Source organism: Lissotriton vulgaris, chromosome 4_1 (assembly GCF_964263255.1).
Source record: "Lissotriton vulgaris chromosome 4_1, aLisVul1.2, whole genome shotgun sequence".
Classification (NCBI taxonomy): Eukaryota; Metazoa; Chordata; class Amphibia; order Caudata; family Salamandridae; genus Lissotriton; species Lissotriton vulgaris.
Genome location: NC_141691.1, coordinates 576,850,459 through 576,866,171, shown reverse-complemented (window position 1 = coordinate 576,866,171; position 15,713 = coordinate 576,850,459). Strand labels below are relative to the sequence as shown.

The 15,713-nt window shown below is 43.5% G+C and overlaps 1 protein-coding gene across 5 annotated transcripts in view; it reads right to left on the bottom strand.

Annotated features, from left to right (window-relative positions):
* ITPRID1 (ITPR interacting domain containing 1) overlaps nucleotides 1–15,713 on the bottom strand; it is a 520,073-nt gene that overhangs the window by 41,136 nt on the left and 463,224 nt on the right. For all 5 annotated transcript variants that reach the window (XM_086964782.1, XM_086964783.1, XM_086964781.1 and 2 more), the window contains exons 9-10: nucleotides 10,336–10,418; nucleotides 6,966–8,327 (exon numbers count right to left, since the gene is read on the bottom strand). In XM_086964782.1, the coding sequence (XP_086820908.1) occupies nucleotides 6,966–8,327; nucleotides 10,336–10,418 (1,445 nt within the window). The remainder of the gene's footprint in view (nucleotides 1–6,965; nucleotides 8,328–10,335; nucleotides 10,419–15,713) is intronic.

Genomic DNA, 15,713 nt, shown 5'->3' with positions numbered 1-15,713 from the left:
GACGAATGCAGAACAGGCTATTTTATTGAGAACTGATTCAGGCATATAACGGGTTACAAACATGCTCTATGAAACATCTAAGGGCCATATATACCTAATCGCAGGGGCTCAAGTATTCCAGTTATCAAGAGACCAGAACTGATCGTATTAATCAGCCCACACAGGCCATGCCCACTAGCCTTAAATAAAATTTATGAATGGTTCCAGACCAAGCAGCTTGAGAGAAACTAGAGCAGCGTACATTAATGAGAACTGAAAAGGCTACTGTGTTAATTTGAGTCAGCTATATTATCCATGGACTTTCCCATACCAGATGTCTAATTTGGTGTGAATACATTTTTTCCTACACGTGACCACACGTGACCACTATATGTGCACGATGGAGCAACTATCACTTTGATTAGACATATCTAGCTGGGTCAACCTTTCTTAAGTGGAGCTACCCTTCGAGTTAGAGACTTTATCCACTTGGGGTATCCAACTTTAGAAAAAACCTTCAGATATTTTACATACTTATTAAATTGATTTTCGTGCTATCGCTTGGTTTAGACATCTTAATCCAGGCCTCTTACAGTTGAGCTATCCCTCTGATTAGACATACTTTTCTGCAACAGGCCATGTTATGCAGAATTATACCTCTGGTTACAGAGGTCATGCAATGACTTGCCTAGGAGAGTAGATCTACCAAGGTCTTACAGGCTGGCAGTGCTGTCCTTCAGGATACACTGATAGTGCATGCTTACACCTCAGAAAGCAGACCTGCCCGACTTATTGCACAGATTTTACTTGCAAAAAGCACTGAAAGAGAAGCATTTGCAAGTGCAAACACCTCAGCCCATCTGCAACTCGAGCTTGCATCACCATAAATTAGTAACTAAGTGAGACCCCTCTTTTCGAAAACCGTACTGAAGATTTTGCAGGCTCTTGCTCTCCCTCAAAATTCAGCAAAAAATCTGTGGGTTCTTTGGAAAACTTTCAACATTTTATAAGAAATTTCCTAAATGTCCTACACATAGAACAGTTGTTAAAATTTGATTTTCTGTAAAAAAAAAATCTGTTTGCCATTTATACAGCCCCTCACTATGACATTAATAAAAAGTAGCAGCGGTATTGTTTTACAACAGTCTCACAAAATCAAGCCTAGTCAAATGTATCTTTCAGATTACATTACACCGATTTTATAAATTCGAGTATGATTTGGCACTTGTCATAACTAGAGCAGGCCTCGGACAACAGGGCTATTGCTCCACTCTCACATACACTATTCCAGTCATAAGAGGCTGTGCACCCTATATGCAGCTCTGGCTATTTGTGGGACTAGGAGCCGGAATCCTGTTGGTCTGTAACATTCCCCGGAGCTACATTTTGCATCTACACATGAGGTTCTCAGCACTGTCCCCTCCCATCACTATTCTGGTGTCCGAGCTGAGCTCTTCATCATTACCAGAGTGCCTCGTGACAGCAGGCCCATTCCATCGCTGACCCATCCAAAACGCCCCTTTACAGGCCGGACTGGAACCATTCCCGCTGTACATCTCTCTAAGTTAACTAAACAGTGTTAAATCTATTGGACTCAGACTTAGCAACTGCAAACTCCCCATCAAGTGAAAGGAAAGATTGTCAGTCAGTTCTGAATTTTTAAAAACTTTTCGTAACAAAACCCACAACTGGCTGAATGTTTCAAACAGGCCATCTATGCGACAACTTTAAATCATGTCTCAATCAGTGGGGAAGAGAGTTACTAACAGAATTTTCAGTTTTTTCTCCCAAGATTCTACCACGGTAAAACAGATTTTCTATGACATCCTGCTCATTGCAAGTGAACTGGGACTGGCCTCACTCACATAGTCTGGACTCTGTAAGGTGCTTTGCACTGGGACTAGCCTCGCATACTCATCAAGGGCCTTTGCTAGACAGCTTTACTCTGTAAGGCTCTTTGCACTGTCATGGCGCAAGCACAGTCAAAAACAGCTGCGGATAGACCCCTGTGTGATGAGACCCTCTCTGCACTCCTCCGTTGTGGAGATAGTCATACAAGGGCATTCGCCAGTCTTTGCAGCTATGCTCCGATCCTAGGCTAAGTCAGTGTGTAGGTGTGACGCAGTTTACTCAGATGAAAATGCGCTGAGCCAACAACAAAGGCTAGGTGTGGAGAGCCTTTTTATGCACAACATCATTGTCGCAGCACACTTTGCAGTCGCTGTCGTCTATCCATAATGACAGGATAAATATATGAAGTGGCTCTTCAAACCCCGGACAACCAGGCCCAGATGAGGTGCGTGCCCTTCTTCCATGTCTGCTCATCAGCAGGTGAACAGACCCGTCTATGAGTTAGCCTCATGGTCTGGGCATCCCTCCCCCCTGCCTCTTGCAGACTCAGACAGGGCTGTATTACACCAACACTGCAATCAGTGAAGCTGCTCTCTGCACTCTGCTATATCTGGCAGGACCAAACATTAGAACCTGGCCTGAAACAGCCCAAATTAAACAAACTAAAATGGGCCTGGGCCCTGTAGCTGTTACTTTTTTTTACCTCACTCTGCCGAGTCATTCACAGATGCGCATGATGTTCACCAGTCGGAGTCACCACACAAACCTGCAGTTCTGTGCGCAAGGACACTGCTGGTACTGTATGCAGACTGAGATAAACACTCAGATACATACCAGAGCTAAAATGGCCTCTAACTCACGCATGGGAAGCAGTCTGTCTCACCACAAGTTGAGTCTGCGCAGACTCATTTTCTTTCCTTCCCGCCTGGAGCCTGTCTACCACACCCATTCCCAACTCCTCACAGGGTGGTCCCACCCCACCCTGTGACATGTTGGGAAAGGGTGGGGTTACAATGCTCTGCACTCACTGATTGACGTGGGGGATTAGCTCTACAGGGCTTGCATCAGAAACGCCCAGGGCTAACTTTACCCCCATGGCATCAGGGGGAGGAGACTCGGCCTTGATGCTGTGTATTTGCTGAGCTGATGACCTCACAAGCCTCAGGGCTTACAGATTGTCAGCCCCTCAAATACTTGGATTTCGAGCATGTGCCCAGGTGGAGCAACGCAATCGCTGTGAGTCATGTGTGTGTGTTATTCGTTCACAGCATCAACGAGGTGAGGAGGGCAATTCTAGCAACTTAAAAGAGTGTATTTTGTTTTAATTAAAACAGATTTAGCATTGCTGCTATTTTTGGAACGTTTTTAAAGATAAAGAGGGCGGAGCCCCGACGCCCTTAAAGAAAAACCGCCACTGCTTACAACCAATCACAAGGTTGTAAGTCTTTCTATACTAAAAGCACAGTGTAAGAAGGAGGGTTATTGGTTGGGGTAAGTATACACTACTAGTAATATTCTGCCTTTTGTTTTCACCCTGTGGGGTAGGAGTAAGTTGCCTTAGACTTTTGGTTAAACTTAAGACCAAAGCTTAATTTTAAGTGAGACAAAAGTCTTACTTTACTACTCGTAAATGGCCTTACTGAATACAGAAAGTCATAAAGCTAAACTTTTGTCTCAGTTTACCTTTGTGAATCGGGCCCATAGAAGGAAAATGTTTGACTGGGACAAACCTTCTTGGTATATTTTACCTACACTCCATCACTTTCAGCCTGAAATCATGCTTAGGTCCCAGTTACTGGTGAGGAGTACTTGGGACCCGATGTAGGTAATTCCGATTTACCTAATCTTAAATACCGAATTAAACCGATTCGGTATTTAAGAGTAGTTAAATTGGAAGTAGGCAGATGTAGGTCATTTTTCGATTACAATTACCGATTCTGTAAGATTCAGTATTTACCGATTCTGTAAATACCGAATCGGTATTTCCCATTGATTCCTATGGGCCTTGAAGCCCATAGGAATCAATGGGAAATACCGAATCAGTATTTACCGAATCGGTAAATACCGAATCCTGGCAGGGGGAACGGGGTGTCACTTTGACACCCTGTAGCACCCCAATTGCAGGCTTGGGTGCCATGTGGCACACAGACATGCCCTAAGGGCATGTCTGTGTGTCACATGGCATAGGTGTACATGCACAGATGTGCATGTACACTGGAATTCGGTATTTTCCCACCAGGATTGGGTGGTAAATACCGACTCCTAAAGCGCCTGTGGCACTCTTTGAAGTGCCAGCTACATCTGGATTTACCGAATCGGTAAATATACCGATTCGGTATTTTACCGAATCGGTAAATATACCGATTCGGTAAATTTACCGATTCGGTAAATTTACCGAATCAGTAAAAATTAGGCCCCCTACATTAGAAAACCCTAATACCGGTCGGTAATTGCCGAATTCGGCCGTTACCGACCGGTTTTAGGGCTCCTACATCTAGCCCCATATCTCTTGTTCCCCCTATTGGAGTTATGTCAATTTGGTTATTACATTTTTCTTTAGTTCTATGCACTGGAGTGAGATTTATATTGTATTGTATTCTTGACTTTTTAACTGTTTTGGTACGTTTAAATGCTTTACATATTCTCTGGAAGGCAAGCCTGTCTGTTCTGTGCCATAGCTACCAGGGTTTGAGTTCAGGTTTAAATTATTGAAATTTTATAGTGGACCTAGCAAGTTGGTGATGATAATAATTGTGGTGCATTACCTTCCACCCCAATTAATATTTCACTTGCTTACAGAGACATTTTAAGTAGGCCTGGGCGGAGCTGCTGGAGGTTCACTCCGTGGAATTCTGCAAAGTTGCCAAAAACGACGCCAATTTCCACAGAGTTCTATGAGCGAGTGGAGTTACCAGCTCCACGTGCTGTTTGCTTTAGTGGGAGGCGAGGAGTCGCAGCTCACACATAGGAACATGAGCCTCTCATCCTCTGTGTAAGCAGTGTCATAGAGCTGTGCAAAGAATGTAGAGTTGGGCGCAGGGGACGTAGCAATAACAATCCTCCAAGCACAGTGAAAAGCGACACCTTAACAACTGCTGTCAAATTGCGGGCTGCGATTAAAGAAATCTGAAGTTTGAATAGATTGATTTATGGGCACTTATTCCCAATCTCAATTTTTTTCTCCTTCCACTCCAGCTTGCTGCTAATTGAACACAGCGACACCTCTGAGAGCATTGCAAGTGTTGACAGGTGGGTTTTACAGAACAAGCACAATCGCTTGCAAAAAGCCCCAAAAGAAGCCCACCCTGAATAACAACATTGCAGCAGAGTGTTTGTGGACGTGCTGAGGCACTTGGAAGTGCTGACAGGCCATTGTCTCCTTTAAGAAGCATGTCAGGAATAATAACAGACAAAATCAATGCAAAACTGTGTGGTAAGAGTGCTGTGTGATTGACACAGCTGCCCCATGAGAAACATTCCCATATCACAGCAGTGGATCATCCCCTTTGGCAGCCTGACATATTCGGGATATTCCTGGGTGTGCTTGTGCCCCTCCTGAGCAAGTGTTTGGCAGGACCCTGCTTCTGATCCATGATTGAGCTGTAGGGTGGATGAACTAATGCTTCTGTGCAGGCGTAATGCAAGATGGATCTGTATTGGAGTGGTGTGGCTCACTGTTTAGAGGTGGCAGACCCGGAAGCAGAGGACGGCCCGGGACCAGGGTTCGATTCCCGACGCGGCAGGGTCGTGAACCAGGGTCAACGGACTCGATAATTCTCGCCTTGGTGCCTACTTTAACCAGGGATCACACTCGGCAACTCTTGGCATTAGCTTGCCTCATCTCCACAACGGCCCCCCACAAACGCCGGGGATGCCTGGTTTCACCTTGGAGATACCCAGGAGGGAACATCTCACAGGGAAAGCCAGGACCGGTTCCCCAGCGGTCTATAGCGCCAGGACGCCTCCGGGTAGCAGTGCGCTTTACAAGACACACACATTTACATTTACATTTACATTTGATTCACTGAGTTAGATATTAATCAGGTGTGGGGACGGTAAACTCCGCTATGCAGCGGTAGTGGTATATTTACTGAACTCAGCACTCCAGGATGAGCACACAAAATTCTGTGAACTCTGCCGGTGGAGCAGAGTTCACCACCCACACCTAATTTTGAGACCAGGTGATTCAGAAATGTTTCTTCAACAATCCATCTGAGCTTTAACTTGACATCACTTGCACAGGGTTTGTGCACACCAAGCAGCACTACTCTACGTTTCTAGCTTACCACCTTCAAAAAGATAATAATGCAGCTGTGACAGAATTGCTTCTGGCATTTGAGAAAGGGGACCACTTTAATTGTGCTAAGATTACTCATGTGGCTCCCTTTGAAATAAAAGGGTACAGTTAGTGAATCTAGTGCCATACGCTCAAAAACATAACTGGTTCTGCTAACTTAGATCTTTATTATAGGATTTTCTTCACTATAATTAACCAAAATCTTTCATGCCTAAAACATTACTAGCAACCACATACATGAGAGAGACCTTTAGGCGAAATCCCTAAGCTTTGGTACCAGCTCCTGTTCCAATCCTATCATTAACCTCTTTTCATCAGGGTGGGACTGGCCGTGCCGGGCATCTGGTGTTTCCCCGGGAGACTGGAAGGGTGGGGGCTGGATTTTCACCAGTGGGGGCTGGTTTTGTTAATGGGGGCTAGTTCTGCAGCAGTGCTGCAATAACAAACCCTAGTAAAAAAAAAAGCAGCAGGCAAGCGTTTACAGCCTCCCGGGGCCAGACTGTGCCTCCTCAGGGCCTGGTCTGAGAAAACTGCCAGGCCTGCTTTGGGTTCCCAGTGCGGCCCTGCTTTTCATACAGAAATATCCCTAACTATGCATATGAAGTTAGGGATAGCAGACTGCACACTGTTTTACTATCAGACTTCAGAAAAGCCCTATTAAAATTATAGAAAATGTAAATGGGATATTTGTGTGATGAATAAAAGACACTTGACAGAAAAAACAAATGAAGAAAATATTATGCATACAAAAGTTACAGGTAAACACTAGGGTTATTATATACAATTATTATATACAATGTCTATTTATGATGAATACATTCGTTGGTTTCATACTCACTGGAGAGATATTCCTTATTGAATCTTGTAGAGCTGTGAGTGTTCTTAGGAGTTCCAGCTCCATGCTGGTATAATTCGAGCAACAGGGCACAGGGCATTTTGATGTTGAAGACAATGGACAACCACATAGAGAGTATTGGCAATGGCAGCAGCAACAGCAATGGCAGTTATGACACTTCCTTGCGGTGCAGAATCTTGGGTCGTCTGCTTGAGGGGACAGGGTCCTTCCACGAACTCCAGTGTCGAAGGAGGTTGACTGCGTGAGAGTGCCACATCTCAGATGTAGCCAGGAGTGTCTGCTGCCGATTTTACCAATATCAGTTTGACTCGACGCCTCCTTCCGCTCTATAGTTTGAGGCGTTTCCACAGCTTGTGGCTTCATAGAAGGTACTCGCTCATCCTCACTGTTTTGTGATACCCCCCTTGGAAAGTCATAAGAATATTCTCTGGAAATAAAATTACCTGAAGGAACATTCTGTAAGCTTGACATCAGGTCGGACGACATCTGAATTGTCACAGATTTATAGAAATTAGTCGTCTTCTCAGAAGTTTGACTAGGATCTTTAATTTGAGCTTGAATTGTTGTCCCGAGATTGCTATAATCATTTATGTCAGTGATCTCTTGACAATCAATGTTTGTTGTTGCAGTTGGTGTGAGATCTCCACTCAGGTCCAGTGAATAAAGAGGCTCTTTTGAACTATTATATTTTGTGTGCTGTGCATCAGAGAACCTTAATGCTGTTTTATTCAAGTCTCCTTCCTGAGGCATGTGGAATTTGTGGACCGCTGAGTCCACAGAGGTCTCAATAAAGGGGAGTCCACTATTAGCAGTTACACTATTTTTACTACAGCCAGGCTCATTTTCTTGTACATTCTGCTTTGTATTTCCCATGCTTTCACTTTCATACCTCTCATCCACTGGCGGGTCTTTTTCTTGGAATGTGTGCACCCTATAAAAGAGCTGGTCTGTATCCTTACTATAAAATGGCCAACTAGGTGAAAACTCTTTCCTGGTATCACCAATCTGCTCCCCTGTTTCAGTTCTAGCCTTCGCCTGGGTCTCAGCAAGAGCCATATCACCATTAAAAACATCTGTATTGATTTCAAGGCTGTAATGCAGAGAATTACCCCTATCTTGTTCTCTCAAATCCATCATATTCTCCACTTCTCCATCGGATCCATCTTGGTTTTTGAGGCTCGGTGCCTTTGGAAAGTGTTCCGCATCTGATATGGCTGTGCTATGTCTGACTCCATTGAAGTCGTGTTTGTAGTCCTGATACACACTGTCCAGTCCACTTAGAAGAGTAGACTGGCTGTCAGCACTGTCAGAGCTGATGTTCAGACTTTCAGGGAGATGTGAATTCTGTAAGGAAAACAGATATGAATTTAAATTCACTGAAGCTTTCGGAATATTTTGATGTTTGTACCGGTATGTTTTATTTGTGTTGTTATGCTGCATTATGTAAGTTAATGTGTTACGTTATGTTGCTTCCTTAATAGCTGTCAACAAATGCTGCTAAATTGGTAGTAAAATGCAGCACTTGACTTTAAAATTCCTGACAAGCAACCATTTACCACTGTCTTAGGTGCTGACATATTGAGGCATCTTCACCAACTTGAGACATCAAGCAGCCCAAATCTGTGGTGGGTATCTGTCATAAAGTGGCCCTTCCGGTGTTCATTTTGTGTGGTATGGTCCCAGATGTCAAAATACTCATGGGGCACCAGGATAACAAAAACAGTAATTTTTTAACCTCAGCACGCAGGAGTAATCCAAATTAATGTTTGAACATTGAGCGTGTGTGTTACTCACTGACCTATTCAACATACCTGAAACACGTTGAGCTATCTTACTCGAGGAAACAGGCTGAAATCAAACCATTAAACAAACAAATGACAAAGAGTACAATATGCAAATGAAAATTGTGACTCAAAGAACAGAAAATAGACTTTTTATGTCTGCAAAAAGGAGAAAAGACACCTCCAATCACCCGCACTTGTCATTCTTGAAAAACTATATTTGGTCTTAGCAGGAGGGGAGCTACTACTTGCCAGGGGGCTCTGTGGGCAGGCTTCCTATGCCTCTCCTCACTCAACAATTCTTGGATGAAAATATAGGATTTTAGTACCTGATATTCAGAAAAGGAAAGTTCTGTCTCCCCATCTAATTATCTAATCTGTCCCTTGCTTCTGGGTCTTGAATGATTGTAACATTTTAGCTCCAACCACTGCCCCTGCAAGCCTCCTCAGTTAAAAGGCATTATTATTAATTCTAACCACCATACACTCACCAGTGCAAGTGAATGACCCTGAAAGCCAACATCACTGTCCGAGAGACCAGAACAGAGGTTCTCAGCTCAACAAATATCAAATGTGACATTACAAAAACCGGAAAGGACACACCATGGAAGTCCTAGCAACCACAGCCAATGAGAGAGTGGAGCCCAAAGTCTCAAGACAAGTTTCACCCTCAAGACCATTGTTACAAGCACATCCTCTGAGAAAATAAAGGTCTGGCCTGACCTTGCCAAATCTAAGCCCAGGTGGAGGTGCTAAGGACACCTCAGCTTCTAGGATAGGGCCAACACCTTGAAGTGCTTGTATGGAGGGTCTCACTTTATGAGACCCTTCATGCAGTCCTCGGTTGCAGTATTCACCGGAATAGAGAAAAGGATGGACAAAGGACTGGTGGCAGAGGAGCCTGCAAGGGCTAGTGTGTGCTTCTTTACTTTGGAGAGACAGGGACCTAAGGGTGGGGCGGCAGGTATGACCACCTATTGCTGAGCCTCCCTCTTTGTTCGGTAGTATATACATATATCGAAAAAGACAAATTGAGGTGACAGAAAACGTTATCAAAATGTATACTCTTTTAGAAGAGTTTTTTTATAAAAAGTTGCATATCTATGTGCAGCTACAAAACATACAGATAGCTAACAGGTATGTTGTGACTTTCTTCTTTTTCTGCTGATGGACAATCACATAAACATGGTCATGGCTGACTTAGATGACACTATCATGCCCACCATGCCCATAGCCTTCATCCCCAGCCCCTGCAGTAGGATCTGTAATCCTTGCCCTCCTTCCTTCTGAAGCATCCATTAACCCAGGGGGTCCACCTTCAAGAGAAAGTCCTGAAGCAGTGGTGAGCTTCATATTAAAACGAGATACCTGAGAATGGATATGGCTGGTGCTCTAATTAATTCTACAAATTGTGCATATTGTCCACGTCAGCTCAATCTCATGATCTGATTTGATAATAGAGGGAATTAAAACAGAGGATTATTTCAAAATTCATTTGATAACGATTTGTGACTGAGACACATAACTATGGCATAAGATGCCCAGTATGAAACTGATGCAGAATTACAGACCTGTAGAGCTACAGGCTCAACCGGTTCCTCTAGAAATCCACTACTGTCAGACTGGCAGCTATTGGTTCGCATCATCTCAGCCTCTGAAACAAGAAAGAAGAGCATCAAACATACAGCATGAATCGGATAAAACATATTAGAATAGTCTGCTATCACTAGTCATTTACTGTCATGAGTCTAAAGGAATGTATGTGTGCAAGCATTGTGTTAAGGAGTACACAAGAACATCCTAAGCGAGTTGGCATAGGAGAAGGGGTTTCGGGGTGTAGTTTATCAGTGAGATTCGAGGGGTGTGAGTCTGGGATTTCCCAACCCTAGCTGCAGTGTAGCCTACTAAGAAGGATCGTTCATTAAACAGGGGTGCGGTGGCTGAACAGCCAGAATTAGGAGGGTACAGGTTTTAGCTGTTAAAGTAGTCAAAGGGAACAATTGCTTGTTTTAAAAATGAATCTTCATGCTTGAAGCCCTTAAAATCTATCCACTCATTTTGTGTTGTAAAGGAAGAACTTGCCAATGGCCAGTAGAAGACTCTTAAGTTGGGCACATGCTATTGGAAACTGTCATCTGTAGAAATTTGTCACCTCATTAGACAGTTCACAAGGTTACGGGCCTGCTCCAAGGAACTGAGTGTCAAAAAGTTCAGGTCTTAGGGTCCACTGCCACCAAGACAACTTGGTGGACAAATGCACCTGATGTATAAAACAAGAAATTTGATTTATAGCATGAACTAAACTCTAAGAGACAGTAACCTGCTTTTCAGAGAACATTTGTGTTCCAGCCAAAGCATCTCCAGCTTGAGCTGGCCACAAAAGAGTACATTCTGCATGTGTACATAAAAAACAAAATGTGATGAGGTGGTGGGGGATCGCACCATGACAGAAATCAGTGGGTAATTTTATTTTTGAGCGTTCCGCCACTCAACTGTCCAACAATTAAAAAAGGTGTATTTCCAATTTTCGACAAATGGATATTTATGAAAAACGTAAATGTAGATTTGCACATTAGTTACCAGAGGCCTGAAAGTCAAGATTGTCATGGTAGAAGGAGAGATGGGAAGTATTAACAGATAGAGGGGTAGATTTACAAGCCCCTTGTGGCGCCGGTGCATCACGCTGCGTGACGCATCAGTGGCGCAGCCTGCTAAGTGATATTTGCAAGCACAGGTAAAGTAACCCTGCGTGATTTAACCTGTGCGTGTAAATATCGCCCCTATTCACGCAACACTTTGCGTGTTAGGGACGTGACATGGGTGTTGCTGTGGGTGCATTTCCAGATTTACGAGAAATTGCAAATCTGGAAATGCCTCAGAATCAGGTGCAACAAGGAGAGATGTTTTCATTTCTCCTAGTTTTTTTCCTCTTTCAATGCGTGCTGCATGCTACAGCACACATTGGATGAGAAAATCACCTCAATTGAAGGTGCCCCTTCCTGCACAAAAATAATCTCCCCACGACGCATGCATCCTTGCACCATGGTCCAAGGGTGCCTGCGCTGGCGCATGGCAGCAGTTTGTGTGCCAGCACAGGGTGAAGCACAGAGATGTGACATATTGTTGTAAATAAGTCACATCCCTGTGCTTCTAAACGAACCCAGTGCGGTGTAGCAAAATGACTTGCGCTACCACACTGCGTTAGTTTCTTGTAGATCTGCCCCATGGGATATAAGGGATCTAGGTCTTGCTATATTTAATGCTTCCTTCTATAAAAGCACCCCAGGGGGAGTTCTGTACTTTTGTCCTAATCATTCAGTTCAAATTTCTTTCATTCCCCAAAACACAAAACAACCACTTGCACAAAGGCCATGGCAATCGTCCTTGCTCTCTGAGTTTCCATCATGGTAAATATAGTGTAAACTTCTGTTGGGCTGATGCACCGTTTTCTAAATTTAAAAATATGCCCTGGATCAGGTTAGGTCAGAGCAATCAGGCCTCAGCATCGCAGAATAATTGCCTTTGCTTGCCTTTACCATGTAGTGCATGCAGAGCCGGCCTTTGCTTAGATAGCGCCCTGGTCAAAACCATATTTTGCGCTCGCTCTCACTAGTCTTTAATTATGTCTGTGCTTCAAATTTTGGAGGAGCAACTGGAGGTGGGGAAGGTTAGGGGCGCCACAAGAAGAAAACCAAACGAAATGAGGACGCGGGCACCAGCAGCCTTCCTAAAAAGTGTTTAAGCACAGCGTTCACTTGGAGCTAGGTCAAGGGAGAATATGTCAGGCAGCTTCTGTGCCCTCTGAAGGGTGTACTAAGTACTAAGTAAGAAAGTCCAAATCGTAGAAGAAATCACACTATAACAAAGGGCAGTGCCCTCGGCGTGGGCCCGCTCACCCTTGCTAAAGGCCGGCTAACAGAGAGGGACTGCTCAAACTGAGTGCTTCCTAGAATCAAAGGGGCATGGGCCTCACTTGGGGTGAACCACAAGGGGAAACCCACCACCAATGCTGCCAAGCCCAACTCAGCGACCCTAGGCCCAACTTCCAACTGGACAATGAATTTGTGGGGGGAGAGGGGGGCACTTCAAATGCCATCCATTAAACTACGCTCAAGAAGTGTTTACCCTGTGAAGGAAAAATTATTGCAAATGCACAGGGCGCTCACACTTTAGCTGGCATCACTTAACAGCAGGTTTCATTTTACCAGCACAAACGCACAGCCAGATTGATTCTCTAAACTTTTTCTGAAGTACACGAGGACAATTACGACTGACGCAATTTTCCAGGTATAACTTAGAGAAACGTTCTGTGAATGACGGAAATTCATAACTCTACGCCCATTTAAGGTTGTAAATCTGCAGGTGCTGCAAGTTTATGGCTTTCTATTAGAAGCGGGTGCTAAGAGTACCAATTACTTCAAAATCAAAGACAAAAACTCTCACATAAATCTTTTACACTCAATCCAGCCCTTATTTACTTCCGGTGTCCTGGGCGACTGTATGGTCATCTATTGAGAAGCCAAGAGACGCTTTCCCAGCTCACCGCGGCCGAACTGCAAATTTTAATATTACTAGAGGCTGCTGCTGGCTTTTTAATGTGACATGGAGGTTGTTTTTATTACTGAAAGCTATGTTTTTTTTCGCATGTGCTATCGAGTGGATAGGATAGCCTAATTTAATTTTAAAACAACTGGACGAGCCCAACAAAACTTTAAAAATATATATTTGATTGCTCATCTAAAGCCCTTATCACAAAAATAGCTACTTAGGAAGTCAGATAATTCTCCCGAACGGTTAGTTCCACGTGCAGAGCAAATTTTGGACGTTCCTGGAATTCTTAAAGAATGGTATTTGAAATCTGTAACAGTCGCAGTTTGTGAGTGTGATAAACACGGTTCCTTAAAGCACAAATATGTGTAATAAGCATGAAACAAACATCATACATTATTGTATCAAAAATATGGAACACATTTTAAGAAAATTCTTCACATTTAAAGAATTGTTTATTTAATAATGAATGATTTACATAGGTCTCGGTGATTTAAAATTCACCTTTTTTTCTTCTCCCTGGACTGCTACCCCACTAGACATTTTCAAATGAGAGCTACTAATGCGGGAGACACATGACGTTGATGCTTTTCAGTTGATTTGTGGTGGATTTGTTTCGTTCAAGAAGTACATGAAGCAGCATTTGGAGCTTGTTTCGCACAAGAGAGAGTTGTTTTGGATTTTTGAAATATTATACTTTTGGTTCTTTCATACTCTGTTAAGTGGCGCGTTTTTACCTGCAGGGCCGGAATAATAATTGTTATCGTAAATTAGTCGCCACCCTGGAAATGGATACTTACCTACTACATTGTTGGCGTTTGCCTTCGCTTCGTTCTAAAATTGTGATACTACTGGAATATATGACATGGGCAGTCTATTTTCCATGAAAGAAGGGCAGAGTCTGCTGTAGACAAACAATTCACACCTAACGTTTTAATTTAATAAGTAAACAGGCACGGAAGGAAGCGAAAACACAGGTTAATTTTTACAAAAAACGTGTGTTTTTGGAAGGAAGCGAAAAAAATACAGGTTTAAATTATTACAAAAAAAACGTGTGCTTTTCCTTCCACTTCGCCAATGGGTTTGGGCCACATTACCTATATATGTCCAGTAGATGGCAGCAATCAACTGAGTGAGTGCCCGCCTACGTACTAGCTAATCAAATAAGCAAGGTGACATTGGCTGCAAAAGGGTCTTCTTGCTTATATTACTGTCTACTGCCATCTAGTGAGAATAAAGTATTTAGAATACCAGAACTAAACTATAATAATTTCAGGCTGCTGCTAACACAACATTGAATACACTAAACATGCGCAGCAAATACATCTTTGGCACTGACGTTTATGAAAGGTGCTATGCAGTTTAATGTAAGGGTCTTATTTACAGCAGTCACACCGGCAGTCTTCTCAATTCCATTCCAAATATAGGCACGGGCTGCCAGAGCCAGGACATGCCCGTGTGGCCCTATTCAGTAATACGTGCATTATTAGAATGAGCAAGAAGGAAAGCTTTCATTTCTGCCTTTAATAAAACCAGATTAATACCGAAATTAGATGTTATTTTATCCTAAAGGTTTACTGACGTGCAGCCTTTTCAGTTTAGTGAGTGTAAAGGTTGTATTAATGCTACAAGACAACTCATGCTTTTTGTGAGAAGGTTGCAGGCTGTCAGAGTTGGAAATGTCCCTTTTTAGGGTGCTTTCCCTTGACTTTCTGCTTTTGTCGTGCCTGGTTTTCTGCTAATCTATGTGTTAGCCTTAGGACTTTGAGCGCTTTTGACACTGCCATTCAGTGCCAAAGCGCTGGGCTTGTCATATACATACTGGTGATTGTTGTATACATGATTGATTTATGTTAGTTAAGTCTCTTGTCTAGGGGTAAGGCATATACATATAACCCAAATGCTCCCACGTGGGCCTGTAGCACTGGTTGTACCACCCACAGAGGTAGCTCTTCAAACGTGCCACTGGTTTGCCCTGGCGGGGCCTGTGTGTGTGTGCAGGTTACTTTTACTCTGCTTGGCATTTAAAAAGCTACTTGCTAAGGTTCTGCATGTCTCTCACTACATTTGTGTACTCCCTGGGAGCAGAGTGTGGTGTCAGGAAGAGGCAGGGCATGTGCCTACATGCACTGGTAGTGAATGGCACTCGATGGTGTGTTCAGTACGGTGAGGCCTGCTTCTCACATTGATTAAGATGGGGGATCAGGGGAAAGGCTATTAAGCAGCATTTCTAATGTGCAGAAGAGTAGCAGTATAGTGCTTGATATCAATGAGTTAGTAATGGCAAGTCCTCTCTGGTAGTGCAAGTGGATTCAACATTATTAATGTGTAAATGCCACTTTGGGAAAGTGGCACTTCTGTGCTCGTGGCTCTATATGCCTGTCAGCTTGACTCCAATCCA